The 19,192-nt window shown below is 50.5% G+C and overlaps 1 protein-coding gene across 1 annotated transcript in view; it reads left to right on the top strand.

Moving 5' to 3' along the window:
- The first annotated feature begins 217 nt into the window (after positions 1–217).
- Cd9 (CD9 molecule) overlaps positions 218–19,192 on the top strand; it is a 33,937-nt gene continuing 14,962 nt past the window's right edge. Inside the window, exon 1 of the mRNA XM_036180319.1 lies at positions 218–434. Coding sequence (XP_036036212.1) covers positions 369–434 — 66 coding nt within the window. The 5' untranslated portion in view covers positions 218–368. The remainder of the gene's footprint in view (positions 435–19,192) is intronic.

The raw sequence follows: 19,192 nt of genomic DNA, 5'->3' as shown, positions 1-19,192 counted from the left end.
TAGCCGGGTCTGGAGGTCTGGAAAAGACCCCAAGACGGTGGGAAGGAGGACGATGAAAGGAAAGGGGGTTTCAGAAACGCGGCCCGGAAGAGCAGGGCGCAGGGCGGGCTCCGCACTGCAGTGGAGCGGGAGTCCAAGAACCTGGGCCTGGGGAGCGGACGAGGCATGGGCGGGGCAGGTGGGCCGGGGGCGGGGTCGGCATCCCTCGGCACATGCGCATCGCAGCTGGCCGGGCGCCGTAAGGAGTGGCACTTTTTAAAAGTGGAGCCGAAGGCCAGCCCCTAGCCTCAGCGTGTCTCAGTCCGTTGCCGCGTCTCTTCTGTCCCAGCCGTGCGTGCCTCTTGTCCCACGCAAGTCCAGTTTGCACCATGCCGGTCAAAGGGGGTAGCAAGTGCATCAAATACTTACTCTTCGGATTTAACTTCATCTTCTGGGTGAGTGAGAGGCGACTGTCGCGCGCTCGTCTCGGAGGCCACCTGTTCTCGAGCTCGGGACGGCGTCCGGGGCCGTGGGTGGCCGTGGGTGGCCGTGAGCTCCGGGGAGCTGGTTCTGGGCGCGCCAGGGGGACTCGGGCGGAGAAGAGAAAGGCGCGGCGGCTGCCAGCTGGCCGCGGGCGGGACGGGCAGGTGGGCGGGAGAAGCGGGGGTCCTGGTGGCCCGGGCTGTGCACTCCGCTCCCGGGTCCCTCTGCCGCCGAGGATTCGAGATGGGGTCTGTGTCCGCTGCCACCCGGAGCACCCACCCCCCACCCCCGATTGCTAGAGGGGAAGGTGGCAGGGAGGAGCGGAGCACCCCTTTTCGATTGAGTCGAGGACCTCCTGCAGGCAGTGAGTGTCTCCCACCTCGGTGGTGGTCCCACAGTGGCTAAGGGGCTCCCACGAGGGAGGGGCTCCTGGCACCCTCACTCTTGGAGAGGAAGCGGGTGGGGGAAAGTCCTCTCTGCACCTGGAGGACGGACTTTCTGTGTTTACAGTCTGGACTCTCGGTCCCGGTGAGAACGTCCATGCTTCCAAGCTACCTGAAAGACTAGATTGTTCTGATTCTTTTTCAAGAGCGATAACTATCTCGGCTGGAGAGACTCTGGGAGAGTTAGGGAGAGGAGGGAGGGGAAGGTGCCTGTTGGCGCCTCTAGGTGGGATAAGTCGGGTGTTTCTGCATTTCTCGGGTAGTGAGGTCCTGCGGACTTGAAGCCTCACCCCTCCTAGATCTAGCCAGGCGGGGCCGCCGGGAATGGCCTTTCACCTGGATTAGACAGGGGTGGGGATGGGAGGAACTCTAGTAGATCCTCCCTACCTCTCGGCATTTGGAAGTCTGGGAAAAGCAGCAGAGTGTCCGCTTCCTAAGGGATAGCAGCAAGGAAATACAAGGACGACCCTTGTGTCCTACTTCTGAGAGGGCACACCTCTTACACACCAATGGACATCATTTGACCCCAGGCAAGCAGGAAAGGGTTTGGCCAGACGACCCCTGTGCCACCCTCAAGAGTGGTGACGGTAGAAACAAGTATGTGCCACCAGAGACTTTTAACTTTAAAAAAAAAAAAAAAGTGCACTATTCCCTTGGAGCTGGCGGCTGGGATGCTTACCATCCTCCAACCAATGTAACACTCTGCAGGGCTGCTTGGAAATGTTCTGCAGCCTACAGAGACTGCCCTGGGTTTCCAGGAGTCACCACACCCATACAACTTAAGAGGATGTCACAGGGGCTTTCCCTCCTGGTGCTTCCCCAGCTCTGAAGATGGGCAGGCCGGCTCTCAGGCTTGGCTTGCCCACTCAGCTGACTGAGTAGCACAAAACAAAGTCTAAAGACAGCTGACCCCACCCAACCCCGCCCTGTCCTTTGGGGAGCTTTCCTCACCCTACCCTCTGGCTGTCTCTCCCCTGCCTGTCTGTTGGTTAGTCCTCAGCTGTCTGCCTAGTCGGGGTGAAAGTTTGGGACTAGGGGGAGCCACATAGTGCCACAGCATGTCTGCATCCCCCATCTGCACCCATGGTGTATGCAAGGGGCTGAGGGGAGGTGCCCATGGCCACCCTATGTCTACTCAGTCTGCTGCCTGCTGGCCTGCAGTCTGTCCGACTTGTCTCCCGCCTGCCTCTCTATCCTATCCAGAGCTCTCTGCCCAGGCTAGACACTGCTGGTTGACCGGTGCCTCCTGAAAAGGAACAGTCTCCCTCTGGAAGGGTTTGGTTTTAGGGCTGGGAACAGCCTTAGAGATTATGCACCAACTGTAGGTGCCAGCCCCCCTGTTCACAGTGGGAAACGAGTGCCAGGGACAGTGTTGCCCAAGATTGCAAGCTGAGCTAGTACCACATCCCCCGACCCCCGTTTTCTCTCTTTCCTCTTCTGCCTCTCTTTCCACATGGGGGGGGGGTGAGCAATTTCCTAAGTTAACTATTGTACCTGTCCTACCCTGGGGTCTGTTACAGTCTCTGTGAAAGGGTTTACAGTCTGCAAAGGCCTCACCTAGCCCCAACCACAGAAGGAAGTGTATTTCCCCATTTTACCTACTGATGACCTGAAATCTAGTCCATGAAAGGTTAAGTGACATACCCAGGGTCAAGTAACAGGATATTATCAAGTGAGGTGCCCGACTGGGCTTCGCTATTGATTGGGTGGGAGTAGAAGCAGGTGAGATGAAGCTCCTCAATATATCCTTTATGACAGGCTGCGGTCTCAGGGGACTGCTGGGATTATTATGATGTCACCACTTCACTCTCTTGAGGCCAGTGATTTATGAACTTGACATTTGGAACCCAACATGGTCTTTGGAAAGCAGGGGCCACCTTTGTGTGCAGAGGATGCCGAAGGAGTGAATGGCGGGATCCAAAGAGAAGCCAGCCTCAGTTTCGTGGGACAGTGGAGGAGAAGGAGGATCAGGAAAAGGGACTGTACCTCTCTCCTAAGCCTGAGCGTGGTGTCCCCTGTGGGTTGCTCAGTGACAGCTGAGCCTTCCCAGCCTACCCTCCTGACACTGGGTGTCTCATGCCCACAACCACGCCAGCAATCGGTCTGTTTTTCCAATATCTTCGGAGCCAAAACCTCCCTCCCCGGCCTATTTTGGTTGTTCCTGAATTTCCCTCAGACCTCATGTCTATCCCTTCCCTCCCTCTAAAGAAGAAAAGAGGTGGGGAGAGAGAGGATTGAGAAGGAAAGCATCTTTCTAATGTCCAGATGACAGATGATAGGGGTGTTTCAGGCTGTAATGTGGTGACCAGCCTTGGGCCAGGCCAGGAATGTGCCTTTTTCCATTTGTTTGTTTGTGTGTTTGGGGTCTTGCTCTGCCGCCAGACTTCTTGCCTCTGTCTCATCTTTCCCCATCCTACCCATCCCCCCAGATCCTGAGCCTGCACAGTGAGGGCTTCCTATCCTCCTTGGCCTAGGCAAAGGTAGGGACAGATGGGCTCTACTGAGAGGTCAGACCCTGCTTCCCCTCTGCCTGCCTCGACGCTATTCCTGTCCCTTCTCCATCCTAAAGAATGGAAATGGCAGAGGGGCCTTGGTCATCTCTGGAGGTCGTAGAAGCTGCTTAGGAACATAGGCAGAGAGCTGGATGGGGGCTCAGAGCCTGACTGAGTGCAGCTTTGTCCCCAGATTACTTTGCAACTACAGGGAGCTCACTTTCCTGATCCACACGAAAGTTTCCTCAGCACAAAATCCGTGAGCTGATTCGAATGATCTCAAAGGTCTGTTCAAGTTCAGCCTGTAGAACAACCCCCCAACCCCCCCCCACTACTGCATACACAGTCCTCCTACCTCACCCCTGCCACCCACCCCATACATACTCCATCCTCACCTCTGGCTGGGCGTCAGGAAATCTCTGATGGATACTGAGGATTGTTCCCTTGACCTTGACCTCGGCGTCCAAACCCATTTCTTGAATCTTGTTGTCTTTCATCTTCCCTCGCTCTAGGGGGGGGTGGTCTCCTTATCTTCAGGTTCTGTTGTGAGTGCTCCACTGCCTAGGCCTTTTGTGGTCATAGACTATAGTGGTCCAAGCATGGACCTGGATTCAGCATCCCCATCCATCCCCTGAGGGTATGCTGTGCATTCATGGGGGTCTGGCCGAAGGTGCAGGTCAGCCTCCACCTGTAGCTATTGACCCTCGATAGTAGATCCCTGGGTAAGTGTGGACGTTTAGACCACAGATTGGCCCACACTCCCACGTGGCTCGTCCTTCCACCTTTTCCACACCTCCCTGTCATCTGAGCCAGCCTCATTCTCCAAAGCAAAACACTGACTCCATTTTGTTTGTTGCCACACATCTATCTGACTCAGGGGGGAAGGGACACCCACTCCTGAAAATAAAGGCGCAGAGCCTCTGGGGGGTTCTAAGGCATCCGGGCAGGCCACACAGGGGTAGGCTGTAACGAGAGCCCCTCCCTACCCAGCTCGCTGCCTCCCGAAGTTGTTTGACTTGGATGGTGGACTGAACTGTTGCATAAAATGGCTTCCCACAGAGCGCCTGGGCTGGGGCGACACTGCCCTGCTTGTACTGGAGCTGGCAGGTTGGGGAGAGGATGAGCTGAGGCCAAGTGTCGGCACGGCGATGGAAAAATAGGACCTGGCCCCTGCCTGGATCTTTGGTTCCCCCCACCCCCACCCCAGCCATAGTTACCAACAACCAAGATCAGGAATCCGGATCTCTGGGTGGTGGTGAGAATTGGATTCATGTGCACATACTCACACTCACTCTCACACACACCCACAATCCTCTCACAGACTCTGCCCCTGTTTTCAAAGTGCCGGTGGCAACATTCCAGAGCTTGCTATGGATCCAGAGAAGCCGTGGCTGCTGGCTGCCAGTTACTGGTTACTCCCCAAATTTGGACAGGCTTTGATCTGCAGCCTTATAGGAGTGGATCTGGGGTGGCTGGTCAGTGCTAGCTCCCCCAAATGAGCCTTGCCTGGCTTCTGCATTCCCAAGTTGCCGTTCTTGGCCCTCCCTTTGGGAAGTGTGTTGGATATGAACCTTTAATCTTACACATAGGCCTGTGTGTCCTGGGATGGTTCTGTCTAGTTTTTTGGTTCAGTTCATTTTTTATAAGGAGATGTGGCCATGAGATTGGTCACCACACAGTTTGGGACCTAAAATTACCTTGGATTTACGGTGGGGTGGGGTGGGAGGGGACACCTTTTCTTTGGTAACACACCGAGGTAGATAGATGGCTTTTGCCTGGGTATTCCTGGCTTGGGGGGCTGGGCAGGGGGCCCAGATCTCGGGGTTTTGGTGGCTTCTGCATCTCTGTTATGGCCTTGTTTGTCCTGGATAAATCCAGGTGACAATGAGAAAAGAAATGGCCTTGTGACTTCTGAGTTCCTCCCTGTCCTGGTTGGGTCAGAAGGATTCTTCCATCTCTGGTGCTGGGAACTGAACCCGCAGCCTCATGCATGGGAGGCAAGCATTCTGCCCTTGAGCTGCAGCCCTGCCAGCCCTCAAAGTTTTGGGGTTGTTTTGCTTTCCAGTCAAAGCCTTGCAAAAAATGCATTTTACTTATTACACACAGAAGAGCAAAAAGCTCTCCGTTTCAAAGGTGGAGAAATCGGCCTGACCCTGACTACCACCAGAAGAACTGTATTTCAACTAAAGAAATTCTAGATTTTCTTTTTAAAGGCCAGTCTTAGTATTTTTTGTATGTTTTTGTATTTTGGAGGTCTGACTGCACGTCACCTGGCTTCTCCATGCTGTGGAAAAAGTCAGGCTGGTCCAGGGATATTTTCATTTTCCGTCAAGTGGTGGCATGCAGCTGTGGAAAGCAACATCCTGTCCCCAGATGAGACAATTTTATAAAAATTATATCCATCCGGGTAATTTCCTACCCCATCCACCCAAGAAAATACTTAGTCATGGATTAATTCGGGAAGCGGTTTGTTTCTTTGGGGTTTTGTTTTTGTGGACAGTTTTTTGTTTTTTTTTTTTTTTTTTTGAGATGGGGTCTCTCTATGTAGTCCAGTATGGACTCTGAACTCAGTAGATTCTCCTGCCTCTGCCTCTACCCCACAAGTGCTGGGATTAAAGACATGGGCCAACTCCACTCCAGGCTAAATTTTAATAAGTACTATGTATATGTTATTGTAGACTTCCAGGTCATAACCTTTTTAGGGAATCCCATGAAATTAGTAGGACTTTCTTCCAAGGGGAAAAATGTTACACATGGTTTGTTTGTTTTCTTTTCTTTCTTTCTTTTTTTTTTTTTTCTTTTGTCCTGGAGGCACAAGAACCTGAGATCATAGATGGCCCCCATATTTATTAGTTTCTCTTGGTTTCCAGGTTTCTGCTATGTCCTGGATCCCATGTTTCTGACATAAGTGACTTCCTGGAATCGGAGAATAATAGAGGGTATTTAAAAGTGATATTAGAAACCCTAAATTTAGCTAGGCGTGGTGGTGCATGACTTTGATCCCAGTGGAGGAGGGGGGTCCAGGTGGATCTCTGAGTTCAAGGCCAGCCTAGTCTACATAGAACAACCAGAACTACGTAGTGAGACCCCACCTCAAAAATCAATAAATAAGGAAAAGGCTGAAATGACTAAGGCAGTGCCTTCTTGTTCTGATTCCGTTTGGGGTTTGCTTAGACAGTTCCCAGCCCTCCACCCTTCTCCCCACATCAGCCACATCTGCCTTGGCAACACATGTGAAATTTCCATGACTCTGACGATGGTCCAGATGTATTCACCAATATGATTGGCAAGTTATGTCTACAATACCTCTTGTGCTCTGCTGTGAATGAACAGTTCAAGGTTACACTGACCATCGTGTAACTTGGATGTATCTTTGTGGGTTTTACCTTTCATAATGCTGTGTCCCTGAACTTAGACACCAAGAGACTTTCCAGGGGCTCAAGTCTGCTCTTGGTCTGACCATCAATAAAAAAAGATTTAAAACTTTCAATTGGCTTAATCAGCATGGTTGTCAATAACTATCTCATGTATATCTTTACAAAAACAAAACAACAAAAAATTAATTGTAAGTTCAGGACTGGTTCTGTGGGGACTGGGGAGATGGCTCAGTGGTTAAGAGCACCTGCTGCTCTTGCATCGGACTGAAGTTTGGTTCCCAACACCCACATGGTATCTCACAACTGTCTATAACTCCACTTCCTAGGGATCCAATACCTCCTTCTGATCTCCATGCAGGCACGATAGCCATACACATAAAATAAAATCAATCTCTTCTTCTTTTTGAGACAAGATTTCTCTGTGTAACAGTCCTGGCTGTCCTGGAACTCGCTTTGTAGACCAGGCTAGCCTCAATCAAACTCACAGAGATCCACCTGCCTCTGCCTCCCAAGTGCTGCAATTTAAGGCATGCGCCAGAACCGCCCAGCTTCTTTTTAAAACTTTTAAAGACTGGGGATATAACATGCTGAGTTCCCAGTATCAAAAAAAAAAAAAAGAGAGAGAGAGAGAGAGAGAGAGAGAGGAGGAGTGGAATCCTGAACTCCAGGGATAATCCAGGGCAGTCTGGGCTGTAGAGCCATCCCCCCCACCCATCCTCATTGCTGAAAGAATGATTGAACACTAGCTTAATTTATCTAGTCCACACAAGGAATCCACCTTCAGAAGCTTCCAGGCAGGTTTTGCTCATTGGTGATTCCTCTTCCTCTCCCATGGAGCTTGGGAGACCCAGCCCAGCCTTATCTCCTCCTCTCCTCTGGGGACTTCCAGAAAGGCAGGATGTCTTGTTGGACAGGGGTAGGACTGGGTCTCCAGAGAGTTAACATGCCACCTGGTTGAATGTCAGGAACAGACAAAACAGTCCAGCTTGGAGACTGCCCGTGTTCATTGGATTCTAAGGAAGGTTCTGTGGTTTCGGGACTGATGACTTGGAGACGTATCAACAGCCTGGGTGCTGAGTCCTTCTCGCTCAGTACACACAGTGGGCACTGTACAGAGGGACAGAAGTGGCCTTCACAGGGACCCAGTGCCCATCGGGGGTCCTGTGAACACTACTCAACCCAGAGAAGGCTAGTGGCTGACTCCCTGCCTCCAGACAGCTTCTCAGCATCAGAAGGCAGCCCCTGTTCACTCACACATGGCCCGGTTTGAACTGCCAGTATGTCCAGATCAGAAACAACACAGCCCTGTGGGGCTCACTGGAGCTGTCCTGTCCTAGACTTGGGCTAAAAATACCAGAAAGTAAATTGAACCATTTTATTAAAGTCAAACAGATTTCTGCAATATGCTAATTTTCATCTCTTTTCCACCTACAGTGGGTCTGTATGATAAGTGACGTGGTGGCTTTATTAAAACCAAATGAAAAGATCGCAAAGCCATGAGTAGTTGTGGGCTCACCAGCAGGTAACTTTTCCAGTGGGTAGAGGTTTAGGTATTGGGGTGCATGTCACTTCTAAGTGAGCACTGGCAGGGGGCCAGTTTGCACAGACATCACGTGTGTTCGCACCCTGCCTCTGATGGGTGTTTTCAGTCTGGGGAACCGCCACTGCTAGTCCTAAAGAGGAATGTGCACCCCAGAAATGGGCCCTCCCCACTAAGGTGGCTTCCTACTGCCCCTTTGCAGTTTGAATACCAACACCTTTATGATGCTACAAGTGTCCATCTATTACCCTCACACTCAGACGTGTGTTTGAGACTGTGTGGCCCAGGCTGACCCAGAATGCTCTGTGTAGACAATACTGGCCTCAAACTCCCAAAAAGCTCCACACCTAGCAACATTCAAATGTTAAGACCTCCTTGACCAGCCTGGGATAGTCTTGTATACTCTGCTTTCCAGTAATTAAATTGTGACTCTAGGTCTAAGGCACATAACCTTTATGTGACCCAGAAAACTTGTTGCAAACAGAAATTAGATTATTTTCCAGTGCTGGGGATGGAGAGCCCTTAGTCCTTTGTAATGAGAAGCTTACATCATCCTCATGCCAGTTACCTCTAGGACCCCACAGTGTGACTTCAGAGCTGGTGTTATTGCCTTGCTTCAGAGGCAAGCAGAGGCTCCAGGTTGGAGCTCAGAAGTCAGCTTTCTAAGAGATAAGGAAACTGACTGCCCTGGCAGCCCTGGCCCGTGGAGGCAGTGGGCAGTGAGTGAGCTGCTGCAGTGGTAGGAAAGCTAAGCTTCGAAGAAGCCGGCACCAAGTCCCTCAGGGCCCTGCTTCCCAGAGCCCTGCTTGCATGGACAAAGCTCGGAGGCCAGCAGCCCAGGGAAGGAAGCCCAGGTTCTGCTTAGGCTGTCCATTGGCAGCTCACTGAAGAAGGCCAGGCTCAGGAGCACTTCAAGCCAGACACAACAGTTCTGGGACTGAGAATGTAACCTTGGAGTCCCTGGATTCAGTTCCCAATGGGGGTAGAAGAGATACAGCTTGACAAAATGATTCCAAATATGCACTTTGCAATCAGAATCAAGTCCAATACTTTATTTGTGTTACTATCTCAGAGAAGTAACTCACCTTCTCTGCCCCAGTTTTCCCATATCAAAAGAAGGGAAATGGAGTCTAGATACAGCTCCTTTGATAAAATGCTTACCTACCATGTGTGGAACCCTGGTTTCACTTCCCAACCCCACATAAACAGATCATGGTGGCCCCAGCCTGATATCTCAGCATCTAGGAGGTGGAGGCAGGCTACTTAATGGGCTAGCCTGGGCTGTATGAGATGCTGCTTCTCACACACATCGAAAGGTAGTCAGTGTTTTCTACCCAAAGACCCATTGTGAAAACAGTTTAAGTGAATTGATTGCCTAGGGGTAGGGTGTGGGTGTGAGGGCAGATGTGTGAAAATTAAGAGACCTAAAATACGAAGGAAGAAACTGTGCAAAGGTCAAGGCATGATAGGTGAGACACCGAAATTTGGAAAACCTGCCTGCCTTAGCACTCAAACTATGTCAGGATGAGAGAGGAGATTCAGCCAAGCAGTGCGGTGAGTGCCGTTGGCCAACATTGCCACTGCGCATGCTCCGTGGCTCTGTTAGAAAGTTGTGAAAGAAAGGTCACCTCCCACCTCTCGGACCATCCACGCCAGCCCATCTTCACTTCTTTTGCAGATGGGATGGGAGCTGCTATTCCACACAATAAAATATGGGGAAGCAGGAGTGTGTGCGTACATCTAATTACCAGACACCTTAGCGAGCGAGATGTGCACCATGGAAAACGTGTGGTGTTCTGGAATCTAAAGCAAAACGTCCCCAGAAACCCCCCATGTCACATGGTCTGGTTAAGGTCAGAGTGCCTGCTTTCAGCAGAAAGGGATTATTTATGAACTGGCCGGGAGATGCTGTGTGTCTGGCAAGCAGGCAGTGGAAATTTCAACCGAGATGTCTGGTTTTGAAAGAAAGAGGTTAGCCTGGGCCTCAAGCATGCAAGACCAGACTCTGCTACCAAGTGACACTGCCCCCACCCCCCAAGGGCTCTGGTTTTTAGATGCTGACTCCGGCTATAGAAGGGATTTCTTAATTCCTGAACTTGTCCAGACCGAGTCTCTGCCTCATTATTAGGATGATACCCTGAGAAAACATTCTCTTCCACGCCCTAGAGAGGTAAATCCACACATATACACCCTTTCTACCAAGAATGAGATTTCTCTCTCATGGCCTGGGTCATACAGGTGACAGAGGGAGCCCACAGCTGAGTCACCTTGAACTTGCTGTGGCGTGGGCAAGTTGCTTCAGCTGATTCTGTTTCCTCGTCTCGACTGACTGACTGACTGACTGACTGATCCTGACTATGGAAGACACCCAAGAGTGCTAGAACCCTAAGATAGAGCTCTGGTCAGGTCATTGTGCAGGCCAACCGTGTTCTCAGGCTGCCAGCCACACACAAAAGCCTGAGAAGTCAAGGAAACAGGTGCCTTCTTTAACTTATGTACTTTACAATTGGATTTTTTTAAACATTGACTTATATGAGTATCATAATTTTTTTTTTCAAAATTTGGGACCTGGGCCAAGTGCCACATTGTCTGCAGTAGAATCAAGAGAGTTGAGCGTTCACCAGGTGGTGGTGCACTCAGGAGGCAGAGGCAGGTGGATCTCTGTGAATTCCAGGCCCAGTCTGGTCTACAAAGCAAGTTCCAGGACAGCCAGAGATGTTACACAGAGAAACCTTGTCTCGAAAAACCAAAGGTTCAAGGTTCTTATCAACTACATAGTGAGATTAAGGCCAGTGAACATTAAAAAAAAAAAAAAAAAAAAAAAAAAACTGCCTCAAAAAAAAAAAAAAAAAAGAGCAAAAGTTAATAGCCGGGGCCATTTATGAACCCGAGTAATTATTAGGGGAGTTGGTTTGTTAAAGCACAGGCTTCTGTGAGGAGGTGGCAAATTAGTGGCGTAGCCTCATTTTCCCCATCTGCATAATGGGGGCAGTAAAGCAGCACTTGATGCAAGCTGTTCTCACTTTCCTGGCTCACAGTAAGAGCCCAGGGGTTAGGTTAGCTAGCCTTAATGTCGGCAGCCATGGCTGGAGTCACAGCACCGCTTAGCTTGCTATACATGTTTTGGGGCCCAGAGCTGGTCCCAAACGTTTCTATTCAGCGCAGTCTCCCATCCTCCAGCTGTGGAATCACAGCACAGTGAGGCTCAGAGCCGAAATCGGCTCCAGCCCCTTCCAGGACTTATGTCACAGAGCTTATCGTTCCATCTACAGGATGCTGAGCTAGTCCCCAGTTTGGGAAGGGTAGTGAAGTTAACCCCATAGTCAAGGCTCACCTCATGAAAATTAACTTGGGTTTTAATTCCCAATAGTTCATGAGCTCAGCATGGAGGCACACAGTTATAATGCTAGCACTTGAGATGCACAGGCAGAGTTCCAGATCATCCTCAGCTCTGTAGCAAGTTAGAGACCAGCCTGGGCTATGTGAGACCCTGCCTCAAGACAACAAAATGAATGGGGGCAGGTGAAAAAAGCAATCTTACTGTACCCTAACCCCAGTCTAAGACCTCTGCCCCTGCCCCTCCAGTTCACCCCATATACTTTCCCAAAGAGAGGATTGAATACTCTTATCTAGAACCTTCTGGACAATAAGGACCCCCCCCCAAAAAAAAACATATATCCTAGAGCAGTGGTTCTCAACCCTCCTAATGCTTCAACCCTTTAATAAAGTTCCTCATGTTGGGGTGACCAACTATAAAATTATCTTCATTGGTACTTCATTTAATTTTGCTACTGTTTTTGTTTGTTTGTTTATGTGTGTGTGTGGCCTGTCCTGGATCTCCCTCTGTAGACCAGACCAGAATCCATAGAGATCTGCCTGCCTCTGCCTCCCCAAATGCTGGGATTAAAGGCGTGCACCACCACTACTGGTTAATTTTGCTACTGTTATGAATCAGAATGTGTTTTCCAATAGTCTTTAGTTGATCCCTGTGAAAGGGTCTTTGGACAACCCCAGGGGTCTTGACCCATAGTTGAGAACTGTAGTTAGAGTTTTCCTGCCTGGCCCACAGTCAGGACAAATCTCTCTCACCCACCAGGCCCATAGATGCTCAGACCCAACCAAGTAAACACACAGAAACTTACATTGTTTACAAACTATATCCATAGCAGAGAACCACTGTCCTAGAGAGTGTCAGGCCAGAGTCACCACTGCTTTTGTGCCGGCATTGGGGACAGAAAACCAGGGGTGCCTGGTGAAGCTCCCTGAGGCACTGTTTCCAAGGACCACCTCCCTCCAGCCTCAGCAGAGGGAAAGAAAAGTGAACCCAAGAGAAGAGCTGGCCTCTGCCCTCCCTCACTGGCACTTCATCCTCAAGCCTGGGCAAGAAGAAAAATCCTTGTCACTAAGGTCCCAGCTAGAGTATTTTTCCAAGTCTAACCTGCCCAGGCCACTGATCCCTGACTTGGGGATTCCCAGGTCCATCTGGGCAGTTCTCAGAAGTACAGTTTTAATCTCTATGACCTTGGTTCAGTTGGAGTCCTTTCTGTTCTGACTGTATGGTTCTGAGCGCATTCCTACCAGCTCTGAGGATCCCTAGTCATGTAAAAAGAAGTACGCTAGCAGAATAAACCACATCCCACCATGCGTGGGTCCTCACAGATGGGAACTGCTGTTACTGCCCGACTCTGTTGTGGCCATTGTGTATTTCACCATCACCTGCCTCTGGCAGGAAAACCTGCCAGAAACTGAGTCAGTGCTAAAGCTAGAGAACCTGCACCCTGGCTACAATCTCTGTGTGTTTTCTTGTGTAAAACGAAATCCTTTCAAGAGTTTGGGATAGCATGAAACCCGTGTCTGCTCTCACGCATGATAGCTGCTCGGCCCAGGGAAATCGACAGTGGTTTTCACCAAACTTCAGCCCTGGCTGGCCGTGGGAGCCTCTTACACCCCCTGAGTCACTGGAGAAGAGCTGGGTAGAGCTAAATGCACCTTTGGGAGCCAAATGCAGGTTCCAACTTGAGCCTTTGGCCTCAGCTTCCTGGCCTTGATCATTCAGTGGAGCTGCTCAGCCAGTGAGTCTGCCTCTCAGGCTTCTACTCCCACCCTGGCCTTCACTGGTACCAGCCAGCAGTCCAGGTGGACTTCCTGTGCCTTTGGGGTTGGGTTGGTGAGAGTGCTGGGGGCCCACTCCCCATGTCTGTGTCCTTGCTCCTTTCAGCTGAGGCTCAGACACAGAGCATGCGCCCAGGAAACACCACCTCCCTCTTGGTGTTTTTCAGCAAAGGTATGAGGAACACTCCTCTGGGCTCACAAGTCCAGAGAAAGCTATTTCCTGTCATCCTTCTGTGCAGTATTTAAACAAAAGCCCAGGGTAGTGATTATGATCGTGAAAGTATAATCACCCAGGGCATGTGCTCAAACACAGGATCCTGGGTAACCCCCACTCCTGGCTGGTTGACATCAGGTCTAGGAGGGAACAGTCGGCGTACTGTCTGACGGGTTCTGGGAACTATCCCTTGAGAAGCGCTGGCTGTTGAAGGTGTCCCCATGGGCTTGCTGTAGATGTGAATGCTGCTCACTTGGTAGAAGCTGAGAAAGCAGAAGTCTGAGGCTTGGCCTGGGGCTGCTGGCCAGTCCTTCTATTAAACTCAGGTTCATCCTATGCTCTTTAAACTTTACCACCAGCTCATAGTTTGTGATCCTCAAGGAAAGGCAGCCATGGAGTGGACCTGGGTTTTGTTGATAACTGGGGAGAGGGGCCCTCTGTGGGAGGACCCCCACCCCAGCACTGCCCATACCCTTGCCCTTCAGCCAACTGTTCCTGGGGGAGGGGTCAAGGAGAGGGTTAGAGGAGGCTGCAACTTGGGATCCTGTGTGTTCTTGCTGGCATTGTCTAGCCCAGCCTCCTGACTGGTGACTCAGCCCATTCCAGGCTTGGCATTTGTTGGCGAGAGGAGGTTGCCATGGGGATGCGTGAGGCCCGGAGCCCACAGGTCCGAGTGGCCTGGCTTGCCATATCTCGTTCACGACAGCTTTCTTCAAGCTTGACTGATATTTTCGGGCCTGGAAAGAAGGCTGATGGAGCACACTGCATTCTAGTAATTTGGTCTGTTACTGACTGACGGGACGGTATAAGCAGCTGTGCCTACAGGTGCCCAAGTCACCGAGTTCAACATAAAGCAGAGCAATGGGCGTCTGCTGAGAGAGAATTAAGAGCTGGTGTCTTGACCTTTGCACACCCGGGAGAGCCCCCTCCCTGCCTGCTCCCCGCTCATTCTGAAACTCCAGGAGAGGCCATAGCCTGGGGTCCGAGCATACCTCTCCAGCCTCTCCTCTGCTCCCACCCCATGTCTGCCATTCCATCCAATTCCCAGGCCCTGGCAAGCGTTTTGTGGGTGTGGGGAAGGTAAATTTATCCATCTTCCTTCACCACCCAAGACACACAGTCTCAGAAAACAGAAACCCAGTGTCCCAAACGATCCTGCTTCTGCCAGCTACCTTCTGGGGTCATAGGAGGACATCGGAAGGCCGCGGAATGCCCGCGACCGCCCCGCTCATCGTTGTCTCTCTCAAGCTTTATTACTGTTACTGTTGTCTTCATTGCTATCTCCTCCCTACAGAGTCTGGGTGGCCACAGCACCCTACAGTTTCCAGAGGGTTTTATGGATTTCTTTGACCTTACCTTCACCTTCCACCTATGAAAGTGAAACTGTGGGGGGGGGGGGGAGGGAGTGTGTGTGTGTGTGTGTGTGTGTGTGTGTGTGTGTGTGTGTGTGTGTTGCATGCCTGTAACTCCAGCAGCATTCAGGAGGCTGAGGCAGGAAGACTACCACAAGTTTGAGGCCAGCCTAGCTATGTATCACTGAGCTAGGGTAAGGTGAGGGGAATTGAGGAAAGTGCTTTGTGTCGCGCTCCTGATGGCATTGCCGGAATCACAGAGGCCTTCCCAACAGAGGTGTGCGGTCCATCACCTGGCACCCAAGTAGAGCCAGGGCAAACGCATGTTTAGAATTCCTCAGGTGATTCTGGGATCCTCCCCAAGTACAGCCATGAACTGGTGGAGTAGCCATGTATGTGACAGGTGGCAGCTACAGGCTTCCTGCTTCTTGCTTGCTACATTTATTTCTATTATGCCACCACCCTTCCTAAAATAGCCATTGTTTTTTCCAGAAGGTCAACAGGAAGTAGGAAAGAAAACCCTCTCCTTTTCCCAGACCTTCCTCCACTCCCCACAACCCACCTCCAACCCTCCCAGGATGACAGATAAGGCTACCTCAAGTCCATGCAGAGTGGGCTGGAAGTGTAGCTGAGTTCGTTGGTAGAATGTTTTCCTAACATGCCCAGAGCCGTGAGTTCAATCCTCAGTAGCGCATAAACCAGGCTTGGTGGCATGTGCCTGCAATCTTAGGACTGTCGAGGATACATGTAAAGTTTATACCTGGGCTACATGAAACCTTGTTTCAAAACCTCTCTGTTTTCTGGATTCTCTAACCCCAACTAGGAAAAACATGCTAAGAATTTTGGCCTTAAAAAAAAAAAAAAGTATGGCCCGTCAGGGCCACAGTACAGGAGATGGCCCAGCGTAGAAGACCTAGTATACCCAGTGTGTTTTGACTGGGCTCTGTCCAGAAGGTCCCATGCTAGCAGCCTCCCACCTGAGGGGCCGGATGCAGCTTCCAGCCTCGTCGCCCATCTGCCCAGACTTGAGTTTCTAACAATTCCCCTTTCCCCAGCGGGTGCTTATCTTCACAGGATCTGGCTGAATCCAGTTTTGCAAGCTTGGCTAGGAACAACTGAGCAGCCCGGTACCCCAAGCTCCATTATTACACCTTGTCTTTTTTTTTTTTTTTTTTTTAAATAGTCCTTTGGAATTGGAGGTATTTCCATTGGCTGCGGTCATGTTTCAGGGTGAGACTGTCCCTGTACTGAGATTTGTGATGTGACTCACTAAAACCCTGCTCTGCACTTTCTGTGGATCTGGGAAAACAGAAAATTTGCTGGGATATGGCGCGATGGTGGAGGGCTTGGGAGCTTGCCTCACAAGTTCAAGGCCAGGGTTCGGTTCCAGCATTAACACCAGAAAGCAAAGGCAGGGGGAGAGAGGTGCTGTGGTTCTAAAATTGGCTTAAGCCTTACATGATCAGGTTGTCTGTGTAGTTCACCCAAAGCTGGAGTGTATGGCTAGATTTCTCGAGGGGCGGGGCTACAGAGAGAATGGCATATTTGCAGAAACTTGGCTTTTCAGAAAATTTTATAGGAGCTGGGTGTGGCAATACATGCCTGTAATCCCAGCCCTTGGAAAACATGGGAGGTTCAAAAATTTGAGATCTGCCCCAGCTGTGCATAGAGAGATCCTGTTGGAAGGCAGTAAAGACTTAATAAGGATTGGCCCCTCCTCTCATCCAGGCCCTTCCAAGGGAGGCAAGTGCCCTACCACTGAGCTACTCTGTTTTGATTTTGAATCAGGGTTTACTATGTAGCCCATGCTGGCCTCAAAGATCTCCTGCCTCAGTCTCCCACATGCTAGGATTATGGGTGTGACCCACCACACCTATTTGTGGGGTAGGGGATATAATAGACCAGGCTGGCCTCAAACTCGCAGAGATCTGCCTGCCTCTGCCTGCTGAGTGCTGGGATTAAAGGCGTGCACCACCAGTGCCTGGCCTCCTTCGTGCTAGAATCCCAGGCAGGAGCCACTGTGCCCAGCTTCAGCTGTTGTGAGATACTAGGAAAGGGTTCCCTTGGAGTCGTCGTGGTCCCGTCCAAAGAACGGATGGGTGGGGAGTGAGGTGATGTGAAAAGGAGTAACCTGATCTTAAGGAGTGTGTGCCCCGGTGAGGTGAGTGCTGGAGCAAGAGCAGCCCAGGTGTCCATGGTGGCACTTCAGGAGGAGGGACTTGGGTGAGCAGAGGCAGGAATGGTAGGTGCTGAGTTGGGAAACTTAGATTCCATCAAAGGAGGAGGAGCCTGGGTTCCTGGGCATCAGTTGCAGGTTGGGACAGTTGAATAGTGAGTGACCTGACTCTGAGGATTCAGGACTGAAGGGACAGTGTCGAGGTGCCAGGTTGGAGAAAGGGAGTTTAGGCTTCCATTCTACTGTTTCTTTTCTTTCTTTCTTTCTTTCTTTCTTTCTTTCTTTCTTTCTTTCTTTTTTTTTTTTTAGGGTTGAGAAACCTGCCAGTGTAGCACTGGCAGAGACAGAACACAGAGGCAGTAAAGAAGCTAATTAACTGAGCAGTCCTTGAAAGAGATGGAAGCCTTGTGGAGGAGAGACAGACAGGCGGCAGCTGCTTTTTAGTACAGAAGCAGTTGCCAAGATAGTGTAGCCTTCGCTGGCTTCTACCGTCACATCAAACCTTTACTGTGTTTCTGCTCCCACAGCGTTACTGGATTCTTGTTTGTTTAGGGTTTGAGTTTGTGGGAGGCTTTGTGAAATAAGTTTTTATGCTAGAACCCAGGCTATCCAGGAACTCACTACGAAACCCGGATCTCCTGTCTTCTGCCCCAGTCTCCCGTGTTCTGGGAGCAGAGGCGTGCATCACTACACATTACTGCTCACCAGTGCCATACCTGCTTCCATTAGTGTCCTTTCTGATGCAGTATCTCACCCAGGACCCCACACACAGCGGTGCTGTTCAAAACCACTGAATACAGACAGCCTCTGACTTTGCTTGTTCCTCATGATCCCAACTGGAGTTTTTGAAGGTACCAGTCACCTAGCCCTGGGGAGCTGAAGTAGATGGAGGAGAGTTCAAAGCTAGTATGGACCACGTCAAGAAACTTTGTCTCAAAAACCAAAACAGAAAGCATGGGGTCTGGGGAGATGGTTCAGTGGGTTAAATGCTTTCCCAGGACACCTAAGGACTTGAATCCCAGTCCCCAGAACCCACATAAAGCCAGGCATGGTGGCACTGGAGTTTGTAGGGAGATAGAGAAGGGAAGCCCCAGAAGCTTCCCGGTGCTAGCCAAATAAGAAACCCTGTCTTAGGGTGGGATGCAGTTGCCTTCTGACCTCTACATGTATGCTACAGTGTACATTAAAGAACACACACACAGTGTACATTAAAAAACACACATGCACATACAGAGTTTAAAAAAAAAAAAAACAGAAAAGGAGAAAACTTCTGGTCAAGGTTCTTTGTAAACTGTATACAGTGTAGATTTGTCCCATTTTCCTTATGGCCCATCTTACAATACTAATTTCTCTTAAATCCGTATGAGTGACAGAACAAAGCAAGGCCCCGTGGAACAATGGGAGAAACTCCTGTTTTCCTTCACTGTCACATGGATGGAACCGTCTGAGGCCAGATGGCAAAGGAGCTTTTCGAAGCAAAACCAGACTGTTTCCATTTGGCTTTTGTTGGAAACAAAAAAGGTAATAAGGCCAACTGCAGGCAGGGCCTCTGGCTGGGAATGCTGCCTCCGGACTGTCTTCAGTCTCCTCTCCAGCTGGTGATCGGGCACGCTTCGGGCCCGTTCTAAGGGCCCTGTCTGAGCATCCGCGTCCAAACCTGCCTGGGTCATGTGCTCATGGACCCCAGAGCAGTGGCCTGGGCAGTTCTGTAGCTGATGTGACTGCCAAATGTCGGTTAGTTGGCCTGGAAGGAAACTTTTATTAGTTATTTTTCTCGTGATAAAATACTGACAGATCCACTCGAGAGGAAGGGTGAATTTTGGCTCCAGTTGAAGGACACAGCCCATCAAGGGAGACAAGTAGTGGGGTCGCAGCTTGGGGAGTCAATCTCTTTGCCTCACAGATACATACATACAGCCATTCCTTGCTTGCTGTGTCCAGGGTCTCCATTCCAGGAACTCCTACCCTACCCTTACCCAGGAGCTCTTTCCTACCCTTACCCAGGAGCTCTTTGCCCTCACCCC

The sequence above is a fragment of the Onychomys torridus genome, chromosome 3 (assembly GCF_903995425.1).
Source record: "Onychomys torridus chromosome 3, mOncTor1.1, whole genome shotgun sequence".
Taxonomy (NCBI): Eukaryota; Metazoa; Chordata; class Mammalia; order Rodentia; family Cricetidae; genus Onychomys; species Onychomys torridus.
The sequence above is the reverse complement of the archived record's forward strand: the minus strand, read 5'-3'. Positions and strand labels throughout refer to the sequence as shown.